Source organism: Micrasema longulum, unplaced genomic scaffold, assembly GCF_059751315.1.
Source record: "Micrasema longulum isolate JH-2025_06_02 unplaced genomic scaffold, ASM5975131v1 h1tg000174l, whole genome shotgun sequence".
Lineage (NCBI taxonomy): Eukaryota > Metazoa > Arthropoda > Insecta > Trichoptera > Brachycentridae > Micrasema > Micrasema longulum.
Window position 1 is genome coordinate 444,926 of NW_028277379.1, and position 12,208 is coordinate 457,133.

Genomic DNA, 12,208 nt, shown 5'->3' on the forward strand with positions numbered 1-12,208 from the left:
CAGATGATCCTAGTACGACGCACTTAATGTCCCAATGTAGTCCCTATGCACCATCGGATTGGACAGAAGTATCATGACGTCACAGGTTTTTCACATTATAGAAGCTTAGCCAAGTGAAAATCACTAGTGGTTATTGCGTTTGCCTAGCATGTCTGAGGTCCCGAGTTTGATTTTTAGTAAAGTCAGCGTCGCAAAACTTGTATAAAACATCAACACTATTTTGAGTTTGTCCAAATATTTGTAGATATTACAGCGGAGATGAAGAACAATTTAAAGTTGGAATATTTGTAGTTTTGGCATATGACTTGTCATTGACTGGTTTAAGTGGTATCTTTACACTGTGTGTTATATTCACGCTGACAGTGCTTGAACTTCATTAATTTTCCCATTAATACAACTGTTGATCTTTGTTGTCTATTGTCTATTTTTGTCTATTGACAAAAAACATATATTTTTTTGTGTTTTGTGTGTTTTCATGCCTTTAAAACAGTTTTGGGTATGAGGGAAACGTACTTTCCTGTAGATTTTTGTGAAGCTCTTGAACTTTTTAGCTTTTGCTAAAACCTCTATTCATTTTCATCATCGTTTCCCTTCCGCTTCTAATGGTGCATAGAGCACTGCATCGGTACACCAATCGCAGCGTATCTTGACCATTTTTTCTTACATGAATGTAAGATGATCAGTTATACGCTTCAGGTACCAGTCCAGGGACTATATACTAATATTCTAGTGTGAAAACACCCATTTAAATTATTATTTCACATCAATCGTGTCAGGAATCGAACCCGAGACCTCTTGCATGGCAGGCTAACGCGCTGACCATTACACCACGAGGCCGACTCGAAAACCTCTATTAGATGAATCTTACCCACATCAGTAAAGATTTCAGTATACAATACCATCTGTATCTTCTCTTTCTATGCCATATCTTACCCTGTCCGTTATAAATTGTTTTAAATGTCTGTTTTATTATTCCCCAACTTTTTACTTCAAATGTCTGCTGACAATGGAGTACCAATGTAATTTCCTATGTATCATTGACAGTGTACAAGATAATGATGATACTATTTTCTGTGTCTTCTTCTAAACTCTCCAAAACAGGGAAATATCACATATAATATGGTATTTTCAATGTTCCATCATTACTGGGACAAGTAAAATTCAATATTCCGACTCGTAGATTGATAAACAATGAAATACTGTTCATCGATCAGCATAGAACAAACTATGGCCTAAATTCTCTAATGACACGTCTTTGTCGTATTGTTAACTTAAGACAAGATCTGGACTTTTTTGGTTTAAGTTTACAACGATTTAAACGAGCACTAAATAAATAGTCCAGATCTTGTCTCGATGTCCCTTATGTTTGTCAATGCTTCTTTCTTTTTTTTTATTTTTAATGTTTTAAACTATTATTTTATTGTAATATTTAAACCTTATAAATTGTATACATGGACAATGTCCGTTAAAAATAAATAAATAAATAAACAAATAAATAAATAAATAAATAAATAAATAAATAAATAAATGAATAAATAAATAAAAAATAAATAAATAAATAAATAAATAAAAAATAAATAAATAAATAAATAAATAAATAAATAAATAAATAAATAAATAAATAAATAAATAAATAAATAAATAAATAAATAAATAAATAAATAAATAAATAAATAAATAAATAAATAAATAAATAAATAAATAAATAAATAAATAAATAAATAAATAAATAAATAAATAAATAAATAAATAAATAAATAAATAAATAAATAAATAAATAAATAAATAAATAAATAAATAAATAAATAAATAAATAAATAAATAAATAAATAAATAAATAAATAAATAAATAAATAAATAAATAAATAAATAAATAAATAAATAAATAAATAAATAAATAAATAAATAAATAAATAAATAAATAAATAAATAAATAAATAAATAAATAAATAAATAAATAAATAAATAAATAAATAAATAAATAAATAAATAAATAAATAAATAAATAAATAAATAAATAAATAAATAAATAACTAAATAAATAAATTAATAAATATAAAATATACGAAATAAATTAAGAATAATTAATTGTATTTTTAAAATCAATTTGCGTACTGTGGTGAAATGTTTTCATGCATAACTTTGCGTTTTTAATTCATTTTGCTTTTTAACACTAGCAAGATAGACGTGTTTTATAGTATATACTTAACTACTTTTTTACTACACTTACGGAGAAACGGAGTCAATGTTAAAAATCTCAAGTCTACAAAAACGTAGAAATAACATTGACTCCATATTTATGTTTAATTTGAAGAATGGCTTAATTGATGTACCATCGTTACTGGAACACGTGGCATTCAATGTTCCGATCCGTCGGTTGCGAAATAATAATGTGCTGTTCCTCGATCAACACAGCACAAACTATGGCTTGCATGCACCAATGTCCCGATTGTGTCGTACTGTAAACTCGAGACAAGATCTGGACTTTTTTATTGTAAGTCTTTATGGTTTTAAAAATTCACTAAGATCGACCGGATCTTGTCTTGAGGTAGTAATTTTTTATTTGTCCTAGCTTTAATTTTATTTTGTTGTATTTTATTTTATCAGTACCTGTATTTATTATAAGAAATTGTATGTACCATCGTTAGAATGGACTGCATAAGTCCGTCAAATAAAAAAATAAATATTAAAAATAACCATCCGTCACTTCGACGTACGGCAGCTCTATGGGTCGTCTGAGTTGTCTGGAACGGCGAACGCAATTGCGCTGCATACGAGTGAATAGGGAAATATCATACCCAACGGATACCGATAAAAAATTCTTAAACGGATTTAGAAAAAAATCATTGTATTTTCAAAATCAATATAAATATTTAGAAGAAATGTTTTCATACTAATTTTAAAAAAAATATATTAAACAACATGTCACAAGAAATACGCGACATGTTTGACATTGATAATTGTGACGTCAAGATTTTTGACGACGTTTCATAAAAAATTGAACGGTTAGGAACAAAGCTCCAAATTAACATGAATCATGACGTATTAGGGGCGTGGCCAATAGCCAATGCAATGACCGTTTTTGCGGGAATTTAAAATTACAAATTGTACAAAAAAGTCTGAATTTGTTGCAACAGAGAGGAAAAACATTTTTGAGAAGATGATATAGGAGTCTAGGCATTTACAGGGCTTATGACATGTCATTGGCTGGTTAAAGTGGCTACTTTACACACTTTTACTTCCCGAAAGTCAACAGATGGAAGAATTGAGAAAATGTGGATGTTATACATATGTACATACATTTTTTTTTGCACCACAACAGGCCAGGAGGCCCAATTACAGTGGTGAATCACAGAACACCCAGGCTTGAGAAGAATCACATTTATTTTTTTGTGTTCTCTCCGGGAATCGAACCCAGAACCTTCCGTGTGTGAGTCAAGCATCTTGACCACTACACCACGGAGGCCGCCAAACATAGGCAGAATGGTGAATGTTACACAGCCAATGACAGGTCATAAGCCCTGTAAATACCTAGACTCCCATATTCCCTTCTCAAAATAGTTTTCCCTCCCTGTTGCAACAAATTTTAATTTGAACAACTCCTTAGGGAGAAAATCCAGCCAGTCTGCAAGCATTTGGACATACTCAAAACATTGTTATATAAATATGTTATGTTGCCTCTGGTTCAATCGACTGTCCTGAACTACTTTGCAAACTTTCTATCAATGTTCCTTCCAAAATTTTAAGATATAACCCTCTTCTTCACATACCTCTTGTTTCATCTAATTATAGGCAAAATTCATATTTATGGCGAACTTTTAATAATTTTAATGTACTAAATAAATCATTTATCATATATTTATTTGAAAATAACCTTAATAACGTGCGGCGTTTGCTTTCAAAATAACTCGTAGTATTTTTTTTCTTTTCTTTTAAATTTACATTTAATTACTATTCATTTTATGTTCGAGAATCTTTTTTAACTTACTGTGATGCTACTTGTGAAAACCTGTAATTGGCTTATTTGTTATTTGTTTTGTTATATAAATATGATATAATTATAGCTGTTGGTTATCCAAATAAATAAAATAAATAAATAAATAAATAAAAAAAAGATTATGCTACTAAAAAGTAGCAGAATTTTTTTTTTTACTCTACAGTATTTCATCGACCCTTATTACTTTTAAAATGTAAATGAAAAATGTAATATTTCCTCATTCCGGACGTTATGAAATTGGACATTACGTAAAAAAAGAAATTTAATGCATAATGAATTTCGTAGATTTAGTTGTTTCATTCATGTCTCCGATTCTCGGTATGGTCCGCCCAAGCCAGTTTTTGCTGTGACCTCAAAACCGCCCCGGGCCACTTTGGGAGACTTTCCCCGCTGACTTCATTCCATTGTTATGGCCGCAGCCGGTGGCTGCCAGCAGCGTGCCGTAGGTAAGGAGTAGGGATGCAAAATCGCCCATCGAAATATCGACGACGAAACGTCGATACATTGAACCAGGGGGGCAATTACTAACTCTTTCTTCATCGGTACATACCAAGACAGTATATTAAACTTCTGTACTATCTCTATCTACATCGAAATGTTCTAACGACTTGTCATATCTGACGTCATATGATCGAATTCAACCTATAAGTGACGCAGACTTTACTCCGCGTTCCTTACAAAATTAAAAAATCTAAAAGTATTTTTATTAGTCTTTTGTATTTTAAAAGCGATTATTACCCTAAATAAATCTTAATTAAAGAGTTCGCCTAAGCGACATTTTATGTGACTTTTGGCAATTACCAAGACGGTATGATTAACTTTCGTATGTATTTATCTACCGAGGAAATACAAAGCCAGCTCTTTTCACATCTTGATACGTACACCCAGGAGGATGGATAAACAGGTGAAAAAAATATTATAACTAAATTATTTTTTTCGTGGTGGCAATGTATTTACGACTAGATGTTGCTTTTTGTTTATAGGGCAGTGTCTTACCATATTATCTCTGCATCAAGCCGTTCGCATTTAAAACTGACAGTTATGCCATCATTTAATTCGAATTCAAAGTTGACTTATTTCTCTTATAGACTTAAAGTAACAATCAAAATATTTCAACAGAGATGAAGAACATTTTAGAGAAGGTAATATAGAAGTCCAGGCATCTACAGGGCTTATGACCTGTCAATGGGTGGTTTAAGTAGCCACTTTACACACTGTGTAACATTTAACATTCTGCCCATATTTATATTCCTTCAATTCTTTCATCTGTTGATGTTTGTGAAGTTAAAGAGCTGAAACCTTTATTTATGCGGGTGAGATTCATCTAATTGAATTATTTCACCTACATACTAGGCAACGTCTGAAAATGTTATTTTTTCAATTTCTATACTTTTTCATGGACCAGGTGGATTTATCAACAATATTTTGTGTTTGTCCAAATTTTTGTAGACAAGGACTGGATAAACAGCTCCCAGGGAGTTGAATCCAGTCCTTGTCTACAAAAATTTGGACAAACTCAAAATATTTTTAAAGTAACACAACTGACCATCTCATAACTGTTAATTTAGCCTCTTGTGACAAAATTTTGAGTAACGGATTCAGAAATATTCCTTTACTGTATATTTTCTATTCATATAATTATAAGACACAATTGTTAAAAATATCAATGTGGTTTTAAAAGTAAAAATGTTATACCTTATTTAAAAGTAAATTAAACGTATAGTAGTGACGCGATGACCAATATGCCATTTTTATCTAAAAAAAAACATTCAAAACTAGATGGTACAAATGAGTGAAATTTCAGTAGGGGCTTTGTTTTAAGTTATATATAAGAGCGAGAGTGTGAGTACAATTGAGTAAATGCTGTCCTGTAAAATGAGATTTATGAGTTGTGCCACTGTTGTTCCCGGGGTGCGATATATGTACATTTATAAATATTTTTTTTAACAAGAAAGATGTTGTTTTTTTGTGCATAAAAAAGTTTGTTTTTGAATGTTTACAAACAACATTTGTTTTTGTGGATCTCAATCAGATTCTTTCCTTAAACTTTATGTAATTTCTACCAATTTTTTTTTTTATTTTTGGATTTATTGGTAATCCTAAAATAATATTAAATTAAATACATTTTTTAAAAACGTATTCCTACATAAGTACACCCCATTGTTGGTGAGACGACCGGAGTTTGACGTTTGCAAAAAGAATGCCATATTTGAAAAAATATTTATGTTGTTTTGAAATTTAACCATACACCAGTACCTACTTAAATTCCATTTTTTTTAAATATTTAAAATTTAAGTTTTGGAATTTAATCACAAACAAGTATCTAGCCGACGTTCGGGCAGGACAACGTCTGTCGGGTCAGCTAGCAGTAAATATTTTTATTTAATATGGCACATTTAGTCTGAATAACGTTTCGAGAAGATTTTAATATGGAAATGTTATAAAAAATGGAATAATATTTCAAAGTATGTTTGTAAGATTCCTTATTTTGATACGTCTTTAAAATCACATCGATTTTTAGAAAATATCGATGTGCAGTTAACATCCCTAAGCGTAGGGCTGAGGCAGGCATGATGGCATAACGGAACTTTCAAAAGCCGCAAGATCTTTATGGTTTGCGAGAACATTGTGGGCAAAATGCAAATATTACGCTAAAAGGTTATGTGTGTAAAGTATTTTGTAGTGGGGAAATTTTTGACAAAATGTGTAATTTATCAAATAAATTTAAGAAATATTGAATTTGTTCATTTATTTTATTTTTATTTTTTATTAATAATAAAACATATAAATAAACAAATAAATCATATAATACTCCAAAGAGTTTAAAAAAAAAAATTGTTTGGGACGGTGAATCAAAAAAATATTTTTTTGAAATTCTCTCTATTTTCACTTCTGATCCTGAAGTATTGTTTATTTATTTATTAATGGCTGTAGCCAATTTGTACAAATTATAAAAAATAGTTCAAAAGTAATAAAATGTAAGATAGATATTTAGTTTATTCATCTTACATACATATTATGATGCAAAATTGGCACTTAAATAAACTTTGAAAAAAAATTATGAGGCAAAATAAGCCATTCACAAAGGAGTCCCGGTGCCGACACTGATGTATGGGAGCGAAGCTTGGACTATGAAAAACAGGGGTGAAAGTAGGCTAAATGCTGTCGAAATGCCATTTCTCAGGTGAATGTGCGGTAAAAATATGTGCGATAGATGCCAAATATTCAGATCGGTACAATGTTGACCAAATCAAACAAATACTTGATGATGGAGATGTCAAAAATATTATTAAAAGGCGCGCGTGAGTGAGAAGATGTATAAATGCAGATGAAGCGAGATCTGTATGCAAAAACAGAGTGATATGACGTTTTATCCTCTCTGCCTACCCTTATGAGGAAACGACATGATGGTTTGTTTTGTTTGTATTTTATGATGTACATATATTTGTTTTCGTTTTTTAAGGAGTTCTTATTATTTACTCAAATATTAAAATTTTCAGACCATTTCCTAGAAGTCGTAAATAATTTGTGCTGGAAAAATGGAAATCCAGTTGTAGTAGAGTGGGACTTGAACCTGGGAAATTTGGTTTGTGAGTCCATAATACTAACCACGGGACCACAACCCGGTTCGAAATAGGCACATTATGTATGTTGAATACTTAGTAGAAATAGTAGAAGTAGATTTTTTTTTATTTAGAATATTTATACCAGATTAATTATTAGTTCATTGGTATTGTTGTAATTTTTACATATTTTTTACATTTATTTTTTGCACCACAACAGGCCAGATGGCCTAATTACAGTGGTGAATTACATCACAGTGCACCCAGGCTTAAGAAAAATCACATTTTAATTTTTGTGTTCTCACCGGGAATCGAACCCGGAACCTCCCGTGCGTGAGTCAAGCGTCTTGACCACTACACCACGGAGGCCGCCAATGTAATGTCAGTAGTACCTATATATTTCCTTCATTCAACTAAATGAGTAAAGTATCCCTTTCTTTACTTTTCTTTTTTTGGACCACCTCTCCACTTCGGATACTGGAGCTATCATATGAAAAAATACGTTATTTTCTAAGTGGCCATTAACATGCACAATTGTTGTGGCTGGGATCTAACAGAACATGGAATTAAATTTGAATGTTTGTTTGTACCCACACAAACGTATTGGCCAGGAGGGAAAGGGTTAAACCAATATACTCGTAAATAGTAATGTAAATAATGTTTTAGGGGTCTCAAACTAATTACATTTACCCTCTCTTTAAAAAAATAATTATTATTTATCTAATTAGTTCTGTACATATAAAAAAATGTATTGTGCTAATGCCAGAAATATTGCGACAATACAATAGATGTGACACTATTGCCTTGTCCCGGCTCCGTGAACAGTCTTGACCACGCAGGACAGATCGCTGGGGCAATACGAACATTCGGCCGCAGTTTATTGCATTTATTAAGAGCGAGTTAACGAAAAGTACTGTTGATTTTCCACCTAAATGTATTGGAATTGTTAGGGAACGAACTAAATAATAAAAATTGTTTTTCTGCCTTTATTTTGGTCAGATAAAATATGCGGGAGCAACGCGCACGCGTCGAACAAATTGCTATTGTCGTAATGTCCTGGCCTTGCGCGTTTAGACGAGAACAATGATGGGTGAGATTCATTCGACTGAGTTATTTCACCTTTTCTGGAATTGCCTCGGTAAAATAATTCATTCAGATGAATCTTATCTCCACCAATAAAGGTTTTAGCTTAAAAATCCGCTTATTACCACTGTGTTCGAGTACTATATGGTTGAAAACAGAACAAAACAGAACAATTTCAAATGCTTAAGAAATACGTCACAAATAAACACCTCAATCCAAGTAAAGTATGTAAAGTATTTTACTTACAACACATGATGTAACGGAGTCCAGGGAATGTATCGAGTGCGCGCGCATGTAGTACTGTTGCCAAAGGCTCGGCTTCCTGGCGTGAGGGCTCGGAGCACGGATGGAAGAAGGCGCGAGAGTCCTCACCACAGGACGTGCAGGACCTCGAGCAAGAGCTGTTGAAAGCTCTCTCAGCTCATCGGGACCTGCCCTTCTCAGGGCAACAAGCCCCATAGCGACACGCTCTCTAGCTTCGTTTAAAACTCCTGACTGCACTGACGATGGAGCTCTTCTACCATCGAGGGCTTCTTCTAACGCAGCTGCTACGTCTTGCAAAAGAGCACGAAGATAATCCTCTCGTTCAACTGTGATATTTCCACTTTGCAACTCTTCGCGAATGTCATTATAATCAATATCTCTTTCCCTAACAGCCTGCACTAGTTTACCATCCGCTTCTCTTTCCACGTCTGCAATAGTCGTGTACTCTACTTCGCTTATTATTTTATCAGGCTCTTTTATAGAATTATCACTTATCACTTCTTTTAATTTGGTTTTTTCGTCACTTCCACTTCGCGTTTCAGAAAATGAGTATCCTTTGTCAATTGAATCACTTTGGGCGATATTTTTTACGATAGTTCTAAGTTCTCCTCTTATACTGCTTGCTTGAGTTTTGGCTTCTTCTTCAGCGATAAAATGAGAATATAGCAAGAACGGGTCAGCTTGCAGTGAATCAAAGTAAACATCTGACTCTTTTCTTATACTATCTCCTTTGTTTTTTACCACTAATTTTTTGTCATCTTTTATATGAATTAAATTGATTTCTTTATCTCCTGGTTTTTCCGCTTGCGCCTTATTTTTTACTAATTTTATGGTTTTCAAGCTGCTGTCACTGTCGCTTTTTGCAGAATTGGCTCCAGATTTTCTATCTCTAGGTTCTGATACATAGCTGTTTTCTTTAGCTCTTCTAGATCTCCGGGAAACGTATCTAAATTCATCACGGCTGGATTTTCTAGATCTATAACTGTTAAATTTTTCTCTTTCCTTACGTCGTCTTGCTCTCGCATCACTCAAATCATTTAGTTTCATCAAATAATCGAATTCTTTAGTAATGTAGTTGACTTCGCTGGCATCTGTCACACTAATTCTCCTGGCTGGGTATGCTCTCCTTGTGTCTTTTTCTCCTTGATGCTTGATATAATTTTGATGACGAGCGATAAAGGTATCCAGATTTCTTCCTGTGTCGCTTCTACTGGAGTAACCATCGCTGGTTGCCGCGTAGGTTCCATCTTTTGTTAGCAGTTGGTGTAAGAATCTTTCCCCTCTACCCGTTCCACTTCTAAATGAAGAGTCACTTGGAGCTTGATAGACCTGACTCCTAAGAAGGATATTTCCTCTTGTTGACGGAGGGCGGCGGCTGTAGGTAGAGTAGAGATTGTAAGGGTCTTCATGAGGCCATACGGGATGAGGGATTCGCCGGAGGTCAATGGGTCTGCCGGCCAAGGAACCTCCTCCGGATCCTCTCTGACTTCCGTACCCTGACGATGAAGCTTTTGACCTCCCAGCCACAGCATCTTCGGCTTCCGAGTAAATTGGATTTACCCTAAAATGAAAATTGAATAAGTTAGATCGGATATTAAAAAGATTACCAAGTGAAGTTCAATTGTGTTTTTAATAATTACCTGGTTAGTGAGGGTGCCCCCCCCACCCATCCCTGCATGGTCTCCCCCCGCGCCCCGCATGCCCCACCCTCAGAACCGCAACACCTAGAAAAAAATATGTTAAATGAGTAAAGAGTTAAATCGTTTAAGATTTAGATTTTCATATTTAAGATTAAAACTTAAAAAATACTATGCCTGATTAAAACCTGAATTTTGGATGCCAAAATCAAAACGAAAAAAAAGCATAACGCAATTTCCCCGTGGGAGTAAGCAAAGATGATAGAACGCCATTTTCGTTTTTATTTTTACACATACCTCGCTTCCAATACATGCATTCACACATCGTTTCATGCACGCTTATTCCGACTGTTGTTTCGTTCATTTCCGAGTGGTTAATTTAGTCATGCCATGTCTTTCTTGGTCTTCTCGTTATCTCCATCCATCAACATACGCATTGTATCTCCCTTTCGCCTTTCCTTCGCCGTCCATTCGCTCTACATGTCCAAACCAACGCAATACTCATTTATAGATTTTGTGGATAATGCTTGTTCCAGCCTTACAGCCTGACATTTGTGGACGTATTACACATAGTTTTACCGTGCATTCGTCCGAATGTTCACGTTTCGACAGCATTTAACCTAGTTTTCCTATTCATGGGCGAATTCACTGTCTAAATAACACCTAACTACCTATTTTCTTCCTGTTAATAATAAAAAAAAAATATATAATCTTAGGCATGAACACAAAACACCTGAGGTTAGCTTCGGAGTACGAACATTAAAAATGGTTTTTCTTAAATTTATTCAATAGCCTCCCGAAAATCATTATTAGTATGAAAGATCTTCAAATAAAAAAAGAGGACTCTAAAAATACCTCCTTGGTATATATTAAAAATATTATTCCACAAAATAAATTATGAAACAATAAATAGTTTATTAATAATATTTAAAGCATTAATTTTTTTTTAAATTTTATATTTATGTTTATTGTTATTTTTTGTTTTTATATTTTTGTTTAAATTTATAATTATGTTCATGTTTATATGGAAGAATTGGCTCTGCACTTTATAGCTATTTTATTGGAATAAAAATAAAAAATAAATAAAAATAATAATAACTTTGTGGTCAAACATTTGTGCAACAACTATGGTGAAGGTGTATAGTGGGTTTTGTATGTTGGTTCGCATGTTGGTTAAATTGGTGTCCTGACGAAGAGACGGGTACATCTCGAAACCGGTAGACATAGAAAAGTCGGTAAGTGGTAATGTGCAAATATTTAATAACATTTAATAAATAGTATCATCATCGTCATTCCCTTTTCCGCACCTAATAGTGCATAGGACACTGCATTGGTACACCAACCGCAGCGTATCTTAATAAAAAAAATACATACAGGTGAGATGATCAGTCTCACGCTTCAAGTGCCAATCGAGAAACTATGAAATATTCTAGTGTAAAAACACCTCTTTAAATCAACATTTCAGGTCAAACATGTCGGGAATCAAATCCGAGACCTCTTGCAGGGTGAAACAACGCGCTGACCATAACACCACGAGACCGACCGAATAGTATATCCCCTAAGTACATTATAGAAAGTATTAAATATAATTTAATCAACTAATATGATATGTTTACGTTTCTATTATATGTCGGCTTTCTAGTATATTGGTCGGTAAAACGGTG

The 12,208-nt window shown here is 33.1% G+C and overlaps 1 protein-coding gene across 1 annotated transcript in view; it reads right to left on the minus strand.

Moving 5' to 3' along the window:
• Positions 1 to 10,627, minus strand: part of LOC148283965 (uncharacterized) — a 100,846-nt gene extending 90,219 nt beyond the window's left edge. The window contains exons 1-2 of the mRNA XM_088242890.1: positions 10,548 to 10,627; positions 8,890 to 10,468 (exon numbers count right to left, since the gene is read on the minus strand). Coding sequence (XP_088099016.1) covers positions 8,890 to 10,468; positions 10,548 to 10,585 — 1,617 coding nt within the window. The 5' untranslated portion in view covers positions 10,586 to 10,627. The remainder of the gene's footprint in view (positions 1 to 8,889; positions 10,469 to 10,547) is intronic.
• Positions 10,628 to 12,208: the final 1,581 nt, after the last annotated feature.